We start from the raw sequence: 13,090 nt of genomic DNA, 5'->3' as shown, positions 1-13,090 counted from the left end.
TCATTAGAGCTTTGGTGCATGCAAGACCTACTCTTCCAGGACAACCCTGTACTCAACTTTTTAAAACTCACTTCCCTTTCCTCATAGCATATGTCGAACGTTCCTAACATTCTCACTGCCAAAACAAAACTCACAACCTAACCCCTCCCCTTTATCAAATCCGCCGCCTTCTCCGCAACCGCATACATGGTCGCCTGCAAATGCGCTGCGGGAATCATCGGTATCATACTGGCATCCACGACACTTAGCCCCTCCACCCCATACACCCGCAACTCATCACTAACACAACCCCCCAGCTCCTCAGGCATCATACTGCAACCCCCGATCGGGTGCGCAAACGACGGTTGCAGCGACTCGGACCTCACACTTCCCGCAATAATCTCCTCGTCAGTCTGGTACTCCGGTCCCGGAGCCGTTTCAACGGGGTTGTAGCGAGACAGTGCGGGTGAGGAGGCCCAGTGAGCGCGGTTGTAACGTGTCAGTGCTACTATGATGTCTGCGTCGATGAGGTTCTGGAAGGTGTTCCATTGGACGATGGGGTAGGCGGCGGGATGCGTAGTGCTTAGGGTAATGGTACCGCGGGAGAGGGGTTTGTTGTTTGCGATGCCGGAGAGGCTACCGGGTTGAATTACGATTTCGCCGACGGCGGCGGTGGTAAGGGAGAATTGGGTGGCGAGGATGGCGCGTTGGGCGGCGAAGCCGGCGAGGAGGGCGGGGTTGGTGGAGTAGCGGGAGAGGAGGAAGTGGGTGGGGATTTGGGAGTGGAGTTTTGAGAGGGTGGTGTTGAAGGATGGGCAGAAGTGTTGGAGGGCGAGTAACATGAGGCCGTTTGATTTGCCGGTGGAGTAGGGGCCGGTGCGTGACTTTGAGTACGAGTCGTATGCTGTTTGGTTGAAAGTTGCGTTGGTGGTGAGAGCGCCCTTGTTCTCTGGGTCGAGTTTTTGTAGATCAAAGTTCATGTAGTTGGCGATGCGGTCTTGGAAATTGGAGCCAACGGCTGGGAGGTCCTGTTACATTCAAATGTTAGAATCAATGTACATAGGTTGTGCTTCGTTTAGCTCACCTTCTTTATAGTAACACCAGCGGCCTCAAGTACATCTTTGGGGCCAATACCAGAGGACATGAGCAGATGTGGTGTGAATATACCCCCAGCGGCGAGAATCACTTCTTTTGATGCGAAAACCTGAGCATGCTCGTTGGTTCTCTTTGGTGTGTATTTGACTCCTGTTGCTCTCAAGACACCAGCTCTGTCTTTTGAGAAAGTGATTTCATCAACGTGGGTTTCTGTCAATAGCTTGAGGTTCTTTCGTGATACGATAGGATCATAGTACGCTGTGCGTGCAGTAGACCGTGCAGCCGTGGCTTTATCAATCGAATTTGGCGACCAGTAATGACCAACGGGTTCTGAGAAACCTTCCTGTGGATAAGGAATATCAAAATCATCTCAGGAATGATATACAATCTTCATATCAGAAAATTGGTCGTCCAGAATAGACACCTTAAGTGGACCGCTTCCATAAGCCTTCGCATCATACTCGATAGTCACATTCGATGGTGCATCGAAGTGATTGCTTTTCATAAAGTACGGCTTTAGGCCTTTCCAATCCCAGCCTTTGTTTCCCGGCTCAGTCCAAGCATCGTAGTCGGCTTCGGCACCGCGATCGAATTGCATACCGTTTACGAATGAGCCACCACCAACAACATTACCGACTGTTACCAGAAACGTTTGATTGCCGAGGGCTGGGACTGGAGCGCTGTAGATGTCGTACATGGCTGCGAGGTTTAAGCCACCTGAATTGCCGGGGATGCTGGATAGAGTGCTGTTGCTGAGAGCGCCATTTTCGATGACTAAGACGGTTTCTGTGGGCGGAATTTTCAGTACTGTTGTTTATGAGACGGCGCTGCGATAGATGGCGACTTACTGTTTTGATCTTCGCTCAACCTGTTCGCAACGACTAAGCCTGTTGTACCACCTCCAACAATGACATAATCATATGTGGTTCCGTTCGTGACAGCTACCGATACAGCCAGCCCAAATAGCGAGGGAGTCACGAAAGAACGCATTTCGAGTCGAACAATTAGATCTTCTCGCCTACGAGGATCGAGCTGCCAATGCGGCTGGGCACCAGTAACGATTAACGCCTGGAAGTTCCCCGAGAACTAGTCCAGTAAAGAAGCTGTACATTAATTTCGAAAGGATATTCAGGATCGTCACAGAATTTGGTATTCCACGCAACTGCCGTACGTGCCAGACTGATTTTAGGCTGTGGCATGTGCCATATCTTCATCATCGGAGGTAACGCACCGATGGTGATATTCATTTTTGATTGAAAGGGTTGTCTGATACTAGTCATGGCCGCTGTTCACATGGAAAGCTGTAAAATGAGGGTCTGAGAACCAACAGCTTTGAAGACACCTGGCACAGGTCCGCGGATGGCTTGCAACTGCCGTTTCTGTAACCGTTCCTGCGTCTAGACAGAAACGGAAGCTACCAGTGGGGAACGCCTGGTCCCTGAGGTTGTACCAATTACCACATCTTCCTTAGGTCTCCTTGAACATAACGGAAAATTCTTGATGCGCTACGTATGCTAATCTGAATTGACGCAGAATGCCGCGACCGCTAAAAATGCTTGCTGGCCTTTCGAGCTAAACAGTCTCACTCACCTTCCGAGGATGCAACTCGTCACAGCATGAAGGGTTCGAACAGCGTTACTTCGCTTGGGTGCTTCAGGTGGCACAGCCAGCCGACTATACCTGATGAGGGCAGCGTGTGGGGACTGCTTCAACATGCGACAGTACCCCTGTTCATCCAGGTATGAGTAAAATCACGTGTTTCTGACACTCCACATTGATAGCATCTTCTAAATAGATACTCATTGGCATCGCTCTACTTGGATGGCTACTTCTACGTCAGCCTGAGTACATGTAATGACGACGCTGTTATTTGGTTTGCCGGTAAAAGTCTTTAATCATAGCATGTAGAAATCGCGGCTTCGGCAACGATGAGCAGTCCTATCACAGATCTACATTCGTCTCCACCTTTGACACCAGGTCGAATAAGAACACCTCGCACCTCTCCGCGGAAGTTACATATACACAGGGATCTGACCAAACCCCCCAAGAAAATTATCGCCCAACGTAATCGCATGATCCAACCTTGACCTCTGAACCATCAGACCTTACATAATTTCTGCAAAGACTGGAATATATCAGAACATGTTTTAGATCCGGTAATTACAATGAGAGGCTCAGCTGAGAGTTTCCAAGGAAGTGGCGTGGCTCGCGTGCCGCGCCAACCATACATGTCCAACAGCGACGGCAGAATGAAGCCGCCTGTGATCGACTCTGTAACGGCTTTCCATTTGACAGGAGTCAACTTCACATCCAAAATTACCCAACATGGGCTGTTCTAACCATGAGACCCCCCATGTACATTCACTTGTCCCAAGTATCTGTATTAACGTTGATACGCCTTCGTATTCAAAGAGTGGCTTTCTCCTCGCAGCAGCTCTTACGCCCTTCAAATTTCCAATCAGCTTTTACTCGTCATACACCCCTTTTGCCCTCCCAGAATGGCTAAGTCATCACCTCCCGAAGAATGGCCAAATCGAGGAAATGAACTCATTGCTACTGCATCCATAATGGCCACTCTATGTACTCTGATAGCAGCACTGCGACTTGCTGTTCGCCTAAGAATCAACAAAAACCTAGGACTTAGCGACTGGCTCATGGCAGGAGGCATGGTATGTTTATTCGGTCACATAGGTACCACCAAACTGATTCGTCCATCCAGATCCTAAACTTCCTGGGCTGCGTACCGTACGCGGTGCTTGCTGGAAAAGGCGGCCAAGGCCGTCTCATGGCAGATCCATGGTGGCTTGTACCAGGCCGTACGTCGCATGAACTACATATGATCTTCATTACGCAGTGTCTGAACGTCTACGCAATGTTCCTTGTCAAGGCGTCCATTTGCGCTTACTTGATGGCATTGGATTTTGGACGTAGCTATCGCGTCCTCATCTGGATATCTGTTGTTATCGTGGTGTTGTGCAACCTTGTCATGATGTTGGTACTGCACTTTGCATACTGCCGACCTTACTACTCTCGGTGGGATTTTAGTGTGGAAGGAGAATGCTGGTCAGAAGCAGTCAGTGATGCAACGGCTTACATGCAGATTGCATTCAATATCATTACAGATTTGGTGAGTAGAATAAGTGTATGTTTTAAAATTGAGTCTAACGACTATTAGATCTACACTGCAGCGCCTATCGTGTACCTAAGGCATATCCAGCCCAGCAAGCAGATGCAGTGGGGCGTCCGAGTTTTTTTCCTATTAGCACTGGTGTAAGTACCCAGTACAAATTAATACACGACGCGGAAACTCACAAATCACACCAGTGGCACTGGGCTTTCTGTTGCCAAAATCTCCATCACCGCCAAGTTCCTCAAGTCACAAGAGATGATGTGGGATGCCATTGACCTGAGTATTTGCAGCATCAACGAGGTCTGCGTCAGCATCATCGTTGCAAATCTTCCGCCTCTGCGAAACACTATCCTAAGTCTATTCTCGAAGATCATCCCAGCGAGCTTTGCCACAGCCATGGGTGTCTCTCAAAAACCCACCAGCCAGTTTGATATTGTCTCTCCGCACTATGCTTCCAAGGGCCGCACAAAGCTGCAAGATGACGACGAAGAAAGCGAACGCTGCATCCTAGAGTTAGGAGAGAGACAGCAAAATTGGAGTATCATGAAGACCACTCAACTAGATGTTCACAACGAAGATGCAAAATCATACCAGATAAGTCCTACCCGGAACCCTTTTTAGGTCGACGACGGAAAACGTTGTCAGCACAATACGGCAAAGCACACACTGTGAATAGAAGAAATATCATTATCATTCTACAATCGAGTCCTCATTAAAATCATGGCCCAATCTGACCAGCAAACGCCGTAAAATGCTTTCAACCCACCATCCTCACCCTCACAAAAGCGCACCACTGATCGCCGAAACAATCACCATCCCCAACATCCCCAACCCAACCTTACTAACCCCCACCGCGGGCGCCGCCCCCTTGGAATCCCCCGTCGCACTCGCCCCACTCCCAGACGTGCGACTCGCACCCGCAGTCCTACTCGGCGTCCCCGTCGCGGTCGCGCTATTATTCGAATTGCACAGAATATCGCCTGGCCTTGCCCCATTCTCCATAAAGCACGTCTGCAGCTCGCGAATCGTCTGCTCGAAGCTCAGACAGTAGTATCCGCATGCGCCGTTGAATTCCTCGACGGGGGCGGATTTGCAGCATTTGGAGAGCACGTCGGTGGTGTTGGAGGGGACGCCGCTGATGCTGCCGACGGCGCAGGCGGCGTCGCTTGTCGGGAACTGGGTGAAGTCTGCTTGTCTGCAGGCTGCTGCGGTGGAGCTGGCGCTGGGAGCGCTGGATGTGGCGGAGGTTGTGAGGGACATTTTTGTGGCTGTGATTTCTGAGGGTGACGTTAGTATATTGTTGGGGGGTTTTTAAGAGTTGCAGTGGGCTTAGAATAAGACGTACAAGTCGTGTAGAAGGTATGTATGAGCGAGTGAATGGTTCGGTATATACTAAGTAGTGGTAGGTGTTTGTTGTACCACTGGGAATTTATAATTAAGGGTCGGTGAAGAAGTAAATAATCAGGGACAGCCAGACGGTGAAGAGATATCCACAGAAAATACGAGCATCTTATGACATTGGCCCACGTCACCTGAACCATTCCACCGACACCCATTAGCTGATTCCCCGTCCAGCATTCCGGCGCAGCTGGTGATCTGAGGCTGGGAGGTGGCTTGCGAGTGGCTGGAGCCCCACAGGGCTGCTTAGGGGCTCCGCATCGTCGGTTATTTTTGGCAGCCTATGACGGGTTGCCCGGGTAGCGGCTTGTCCGCTCAATGCAAGACCAGCTAACATAGCTGGGGTAAATTAGGCATTTGCGAGACTCAATGCTAGATATAACGGAGCCGCTGTTTTCGTGTAGGTCGGAGGATGAGATGTTGCGAGCCTGGGTGGTGGTAACTGCTTGGTGAGCCGGGGAAGGTAGCTTGGTAGAGACGCAATATCACGAATCATTTCGGCAAAACCTATCCGGTATGAAGAGCGAAAAAAGAAGTGTTTCTTGAAATTATATACAGTATTTACAAAGTAGTTCAGTATTTACAGTGGCATGGAACGTGCTTGAGTCTACAACTTGGCCTTCTCAGCCTCAGTCGCAGCGTACATGAAAGCACCGGCACCCTTGCCATCATTGATGAGCTTCTCGACACCAGTATAGTACTCGTACGAGGCATCGCCCTTCAAGCTTCCAACTGTCACGGTACCCGTGAAGCTCAATGTGCCATTCTTCTCGAACTGGATGAAATCACTCAGCAACAGTTTCCAGGCCTTGGTAGCCGGCTGCTTGTACTCCTTGCCCAAGAGTCCCAGCCTGATTCCCTTTAGGTACGAGTAAGTGAACATGGCAGTTGCACTCGACTCGATGTAGTTGCCCTCCCTTCCAGCAAGCTCCGGGTCCATAAGAAGGTACCATCCACCCCTGGCGTCCTGGACATTCTTGATGCCAGAGGCGAGCGTCTTGTAGTAGTTGAGGAGCTTGGAGTAGCCGGCGTGGGTCTTGGGCCAGACCTCTAGGACTTCGACAAGCGCGACAAAGTACCATCCCAGAGCACGGTCCCATACGTAAGGGGAAGCACCTGTCTCGGGGTCCGCCCAGACAGTGGACTTGTCTTCGCTGTAGCCGTGGTAGAGAAGGTTGGTGGTTGAGTTGCGGCAGTGCTCCTCGATGAGATCGAATTGGAGCTCAATATCGTTCCACGCGGTGATGTTTTGAGGCTCAAAGTAGGATGTGTAGGTTGCGTAAAAGGTATCAGCCATGTAAATGCCATCTAGCCACATCTGGTTTGCGTAAACAGGGGCACGGTGCCAGAATCCTCCTTCGGGAGTACGAGGCCATCGGTTGAGTTGCTCACGAAGGCCCTTGGCCGCGATGACGTATTTGTTGTCTTTGCGGCCTTCCGAGTTCCAGAAGTAGAGCATATTGTTTCCGATACGGATGTCGTCCAGAGTGTAAAATGTCGAGTTCCAGCCCTTGAGGGTACCGTCGGCTGAGACGATGGAAGAGACGGCGTCAGAGGCATACTTAAGGAGGGCGCGGTCGTTTTGTGTGGTGGCGGCCTTTTGGATGCCTTCGTGGATGACTGCGGCGACGTAGTGGTTGTCAATGTTCTGGCTCTTCGACAAGAAAGATGAAGCCATCCATGTAGACCATGGCTTGCTCAGATTGGGGCCAGCAGTCGTGCTGCCACCCAGTAGCAAGGAGGTCAAAGCTGGGAGATGCATGGTGACGAGCCGGTATATCTTATTAGGCAAAAAATTATAGAACGGAGCCACGGATTTTGGTGAAGTAAGAGGGAAACCCGTGGGTACTGGGCCTAGTTCCGAGCGATCATATCCTTATATACACCACCCATTGCTATCGTAGTAGTTACTCTCTTTGCTTGAAATTCCGGCACTAGCGCAGCCATCGAGAAATTAATCTATGCGGGTCCCGCTTCATGGGGCCAAGGTGAACGGACATCCCCATCACAGTTATTTGACCCCCCAATGAGATAGGAGCACTCTCTAGCGCGACTGTATGTATAGCTAGATAGGATAGATCTGTAAAATTATCCTCGATCCATTTAGCGTTGTAACTTAACCCTTCTTTCTTCTCTCTATCTCACTTCTCTCTACTCTGCTCTCTCCTTCTTTCCATTTCTCTTTTTTCTTTCTCTTTTTCTCTCTCTACTTCTATCTCGGAAATTAAAGGTAGAGTAGCAAGAGTAAGAAGAAAAAGAGAGAGTGGGTGTTTGTAGAGAGGAGCGACAAAGAGAGAGGCGACTCTTCTTGTTTTTTTCTCCTTTGCCTTACTCATGTAAAGTTAGATAGATATAGCTAGATCATACACTAAGCATGGGGACCATGCTCATGGGAGGGGGGCCAAATAACTGTTATGGAGATGTCGGTTAACTTTTCGCCGCCCAACGGTGGCACAACTTCGATCCTTCTATATGAATGGGCCAGTGAAGAACCTTGGCGTAGAGCTTTGTCCATGGTGGGCGGAACCGGCAAGGGACGGGTGGGGGTTTGCCTCTTGGCGGCGGAGAAATTGGTGATTGGAAAGGTTTTTGTGGAGACTGCGGCTCGGAAACAACATTCTTTCGACCACCCGAAAGCCCAGAACATGCTGATACAAGGTGTTGTTACCGCATTTGTATCGATGCATTATACGGATTGTGGTGTGAGAAAGTTTTGATGGTGGTGGTTGTAGGGTGTAGTTTGGAATCACGAGAACGGTACAAGAAGGGGTTCGTGAGAGAACAGCAAATTAATGCGCCTGGCGCTAGTGTTATCAAGCTTACCAAGATCGAGGCCTTGTTCTTTGAACAGCCTTGAATTTGCCGCAGTTCATCACAGCTGCTACACGCCCGAGCGTAGTGCCCTGGCCAGTAATTTGAATGACCATTCTCAGGGTTCCCCGATCTTTGGGTGACAAATCGGGTAATATATGAAAGCGTGAGTACTCCATACCCCAGCTTACGTCTCTAAGACTGTCGGTGACACACTCACCTCTCTAGTATACATGTAGAAAATCCAATACTTACCACATGCTGACAGAACATTGGTGGCTATGCATGGGAATCTCGGAGATATTGAGATGAACAGGAGGTGCCAGCCAAGACGGGAGACGAGTCAGTGGCGCGCCGAGTAAACGCCTTCCGACGGGATGCAGTAAAAGCCGTTTTTGAAACCTCATGTTTCTCAGGATAGCCTGCTGCTGGTTGGAGATGATGACAAGCGCTGGAAAGTGGTTTATGAGGTGAAGTGTGTAATAGTAAGCGGCAGGGACCTTGAAGCGCCAAGGCGCTAGAACAAAAAGGTAGATACTCAAAAAGTATATCTTCACGTGTAGATTACCCGTGGTGAGATCGAAACCTTATTCGGATAGCAACAAGAATAACCAGGATACCCAGCCCTCCATACGGGAACTTGATAAACAGCATCCAACATCTTGCCCTCCAACACACGAGCCCGAAACAACGCTCTAGGAAAGTAGCATTATGCATCACCCACTGACTGAACTTGCTTACTCCTAGCCACACACCATACCAACCACTTCCCTCTCCAAGAAAAAAACACCCCAAAACACCCCAAAACACCCCATCCAATCATTTCCTACACCCTAATGCCTCTAGGCAGGCAAACTCGCACACCAAAACTCCGTCTTACACACCGTCGTCTCCTCACCCAAAATCCCCCCCACAAACCTAAACGTCGCCTCCCCATCCCTAAAGCATGCATACTCCTCTTTCCCTCCTGCTACCGTGCTAGTCTCCAGCGTCGCATACCCCGCAAGTTCGCTCTTGGGAAGCGCATCCGCGCCTCGCTCGATCCTACTCTCGAACACGCCGGCGCCGTCGAGCGTAACGCGGCGCGTGGAACCGGCCCACTGGATGGCGCGGGCGGAGTTGACGGTGCCAATGGCGGTGGGGTTGGTGGTGGAAGGGGTGCCGGCGTAGAGAATTGCGGAGGAGGAGGTTTCGTCTGTGAGGATGGAGCGGGTGGTACAGGTTGTGAGGAAGACGTTGTTTTTTGAGCTGAGGAGGGTGGGGTTGGGGAAGGGGATGCTGAGGGCTAGGATTGCGTGGGATAGAGTGAGTAGACCACTCTGCGGAGAGAGGAAGTGCATTTTGGTTACTGGTGGTGCGATGTGGAGATTAAGTTGTCTTGCTATGGGTATTCGCTCTTCGAGTTGACCAGGATGTAGTAATGACTGACACTTTTCACTTTATTATTGATCCTCAGTTTTCCTGTACGAACGTTACGGCACAACAGCGAACTGGAAAACATGTCTTATTTGAACTTCCCGCCATCCTCAGCTCCACATCTCTTCCACTCCCCCCTCACCAACTGACCCTCCTAAAATTAGCAACATACCCGCATGTACCTTATTCATCTATCCCAAATAGCCTACAAACTTACATCCGATACCCGTATGTTGAGAAAACCCGGAAAGTAACAGGCTGCATCGGAGTGGGTTGGCCGCATACATATGTATATAGCCAGATGGGTATTGCATAGAATACGATGGAAGGGTGCATATCCAACATCTTATATACCCGGTGATGTGGTACGGCTGTTGTTCGTAGAACATCCGATATCTCGGTAAGCTTATATTAAGCTTATATTAAGATCCTACATCAAAAATGTATATCATGATCCTGCCAGGGATATTTCAGCCGGCGGCTCGAGTCTAGGTATAGGAATATTGTTGTCTGCTATAGCCGCATTGGCTGCCGGTTGTTGTAGTTTAGAAGCCATTGATTTTCTAGGGTCATAACAAGAAAGGACAAACGGTGACTTGAGCGAAGTATAATGGTATTTTAAAAAAGATTACTATAGAAATACAACAACCTTAGTTCAGCAAGCCGGCAGCAAGCGCCTCCATATCCTCCAATGTCTCGAGCTCCTCGACTCTGTGTGCGGCCTTTGCCCTCTTCCTCTTCTTCGCAACCTTTTCCTCGTCTTCAGAGTCACACTGGAACCACTTCTTCTGCTTCTTAGGTGGCTCCTCTTGTTGCTCCTCTTCTGACATGTCCTTATCGTCATCACTATACTCTGCATCTGCCCTAAAGTTCGCCAAGAGGTCTTCGCCAGGATCTGGAAGTACAACGCCTGCATCGCTTGCATCGTCGTCAGCATTGGCCATCTCAGCCCTTTCCCTCTCTTTGCGTTTCCGCAACTTTTCTTTCCTCTTGGCCTTAGCGGTCGCTTTGTCTTCGATATCGGCATTTTGAACTTCTTCGCGTGCGGCTTCGATGAACTTCTGTCGTTGCTCTTCTGGCAGGCCCTTGGCGCGGAATTGCTCTTCGTCTTCGAGTTCGTAAACTTCGTGCGGGTTGCCTTCATCGTCGTAAATGAGCTTCTTGCCTTTGTCCATGAGCTTGGTAAGCTTCTTCTTGGATTGAAGAAGTTTCTCTCGGCGATGGCTGTCGATAACAATGGGTTGCGATGCACCGGCAATGTGAACAACACGACCACCCACAGGGAGTATCGGGTCCTGGTCAGTGTTGAGATCCTCGGGTTCGTCATCTGCTGGAATCCGTCGTTTAACAGCCATGAAGTCGTCGTCTCCATTGGTCGCCGCTCCAGCTCCACTGAACTCGTCTGCCTGCGCCTCTTCGTCTTCGTTCCTCACAAGTTTCTGGTAATGCTCTGCGAGGACATCCTGGTTCTTGCGCTCGAACATACGATCGTACTTAGTTCGTACAGGCTTGTCTGTCTTCGCAACCTCTTCGGCATCTGATGAATCAGACACTTCAATAGTCTGCCTCGATGCTTGTTTCTTCTGCTTGCTGTCGTCGTCTTTCAAGAACTTGATCCTTGGTGTTCCTGGGAGACCCAAACTCGCCGCGTATGCTTCGAGATTATACTCCTTCAGTTTGAAGACCTCTTTATCCTTTTGTAGATAGATAGACTTGACATGCGTCATGAAGGCCTTTTGTCCCAGATACTTCAAGGCAGGGTCCTGGAAGCACATGTTCTGTAGCTGATCCTTGATTGACTGACGCTTCTTTTGTCGCACATTGATCATCTCGATGGGCACTTTCTTGGCTTCCAGACGCTTCAGCATACCCTCCTCTTCGCTAGGTGCTAAGAAAAGCACACCACGTCCTTCTCGGTTGTATCGTGCTGTTCGACCGACTCGGTGAATATACGTGTCGACATCATCAGGACAGTCGACCTGTATGACGAAGTCGACAGCGGGGAAATCGAGACCTCGAGCTGCAACATCGGTTGCAAAAAGACACGAGTGTTTGGCCGAGGAAAACTTGGCGGTTGTGTCTAACCGAGCACCTTGCTTCTGGCGACCATGGATGTGCAACAATGGGATACCGGGCTGCATGTGACGAAAGGACTCGTATACAAATCGAACAGTCTTGGCAGACGAGAAGAAGCAGAGGATCTTGGACTTCTTACTGGATTGAATAAAACTCCACAGGGTATCCAGCTTCTCCTCCAGAGGGCAAATGATATAGTTTTGTGTAAGTCCCTTAGGCGTTGCGCTCTTATCCTCGGCATGAACCGATACGTATTCGGGGTCCTGGAGACTCAGGCGTGCAAGGTCAGACACCTTCTTGGATTGGGTGGCGGAGAAGAGGAGTGTTTGTCGCTCTTTTGGCAGGTACTCGATGATTGCATCCACATCTCTCTGAAAACCCATGTCAAGAATCCTATCCGCTTCATCCAACACCAGCATCTTGAGGTCGTCAACGTTGAAGGCAGCTGTTTGCGACAAATGTTGCAACATTCTTCCCGGTGTTGCGACAAGTATGTTCATCTTGGTCAGAGCCTCCCTCTCAGCTTGCAAGCTCTTGCCTCCAATAAGAAGACCTGCAGCAAACATATGCCCGTGTCTTCCAATCTTGCGCAGGACGTCGAAAATTTGAATAGCGAGTTCTCGGGTTGGCGATAGAATCAAAGCGCCCAAGCCTGCGTCTGGCCCAACGTGCTGCAACCGATAGAGGTTCTCCAGGACAGGAATTATGAAGGAAAGCGTCTTTCCGCTTCCAGTCTTTGCGGCGCCGAGTATATCGTGGCCCTTGAGCGCAAGCGGAATTGCCTTGGCCTGGATGTCGGTCATAACCGCAAAATGTGCAGACTTGAGGCCTTGCTTGGTCGGGTCGGAGAGCGGCAGGTCGGTGAAGTCTTTGTAAGAGCCTTGCTTGGGGTCCTATATCTACAGTCAGTTTCATACGCCCTGTCAAATTGCGATGTTTTCACAAGCCTACCAGGTCCTGAACTGCCTGCTCCAGCTTCTCCACATCCACATCGTCGCGCTTCCGTTTCTGGACATTTTCACGCTTCTTGACCTTTGTGGGCCTTGTGCGACCGGTTATTTCTGGTGCGACCATTCTGGCGCTGGACTCTCTCCACGGGCAATTTAGTGTTGAGACTTTCGCGTCGCATCTCAAGAGAACTTTTTGGTGGAGCACTCTAGGTGGTCTGTGCGCTTCGCCGCGGGG

The 13,090-nt window shown here is 50.1% G+C and overlaps 5 protein-coding genes across 5 annotated transcripts; 1 reads left to right on the top strand and 4 right to left on the bottom strand.

Annotated features, from left to right (window-relative positions):
- Nucleotides 1-137: 137 nt before the first annotated feature.
- On the bottom strand, nucleotides 138-2,064 carry COCMIDRAFT_5261 (GMC oxidoreductase; the record flags this gene model as incomplete). The annotated part of the gene is made up of 4 exons (XM_007689727.1): nucleotides 138-1,007; nucleotides 1,064-1,417; nucleotides 1,460-1,860; nucleotides 1,923-2,064. The coding sequence occupies 4 exons, from the start codon at nucleotides 2,062-2,064 to the stop codon at nucleotides 138-140; spliced, it is 1,767 nt and encodes a 588-aa protein (XP_007687917.1).
- Nucleotides 2,065-3,641: 1,577 nt separating this feature from the next.
- Nucleotides 3,642-4,825, top strand: COCMIDRAFT_95192 (uncharacterized protein; the record flags this gene model as incomplete). The annotated part of the gene is made up of 4 exons (XM_007689754.1): nucleotides 3,642-3,743; nucleotides 3,794-4,201; nucleotides 4,250-4,344; nucleotides 4,399-4,825. 4 exons carry the CDS (start codon nucleotides 3,642-3,644, stop codon nucleotides 4,823-4,825), a joined length of 1,032 nt encoding a protein of 343 aa, XP_007687944.1.
- Nucleotides 4,826-4,981: 156 nt separating this feature from the next.
- Nucleotides 4,982-7,364, bottom strand: COCMIDRAFT_95274 (glycoside hydrolase family 105 protein; the record flags this gene model as incomplete). The annotated part of the gene is made up of 2 exons (XM_007689753.1): nucleotides 4,982-5,472; nucleotides 6,263-7,364. 2 exons carry the CDS (start codon nucleotides 7,362-7,364, stop codon nucleotides 4,982-4,984), a joined length of 1,593 nt encoding a protein of 530 aa, XP_007687943.1.
- A 1,891-nt stretch (nucleotides 7,365-9,255) lies between these two features.
- Nucleotides 9,256-9,753, bottom strand: COCMIDRAFT_95250 (uncharacterized protein; the record flags this gene model as incomplete). Its single annotated transcript, XM_007689752.1, has 1 exon — nucleotides 9,256-9,753. One exon carries the CDS (start codon nucleotides 9,751-9,753, stop codon nucleotides 9,256-9,258), a length of 498 nt encoding a protein of 165 aa, XP_007687942.1.
- Nucleotides 9,754-10,479: 726 nt separating this feature from the next.
- On the bottom strand, nucleotides 10,480-12,979 carry COCMIDRAFT_95244 (uncharacterized protein; the record flags this gene model as incomplete). The annotated part of the gene is made up of 2 exons (XM_007689751.1): nucleotides 10,480-12,798; nucleotides 12,857-12,979. The coding sequence occupies 2 exons, from the start codon at nucleotides 12,977-12,979 to the stop codon at nucleotides 10,480-10,482; spliced, it is 2,442 nt and encodes an 813-aa protein (XP_007687941.1).
- Between the last annotated feature and the right edge of the window lie 111 nt (nucleotides 12,980-13,090).

The sequence above is a fragment of the Bipolaris oryzae genome (assembly GCF_000523455.1).
Source record: "Bipolaris oryzae ATCC 44560 unplaced genomic scaffold scaffold_64, whole genome shotgun sequence".
NCBI lineage: Eukaryota > Fungi > Ascomycota > Dothideomycetes > Pleosporales > Pleosporaceae > Bipolaris > Bipolaris oryzae.
The sequence above is the reverse complement of the archived record's forward strand: the minus strand, read 5'-3'. Positions and strand labels throughout refer to the sequence as shown.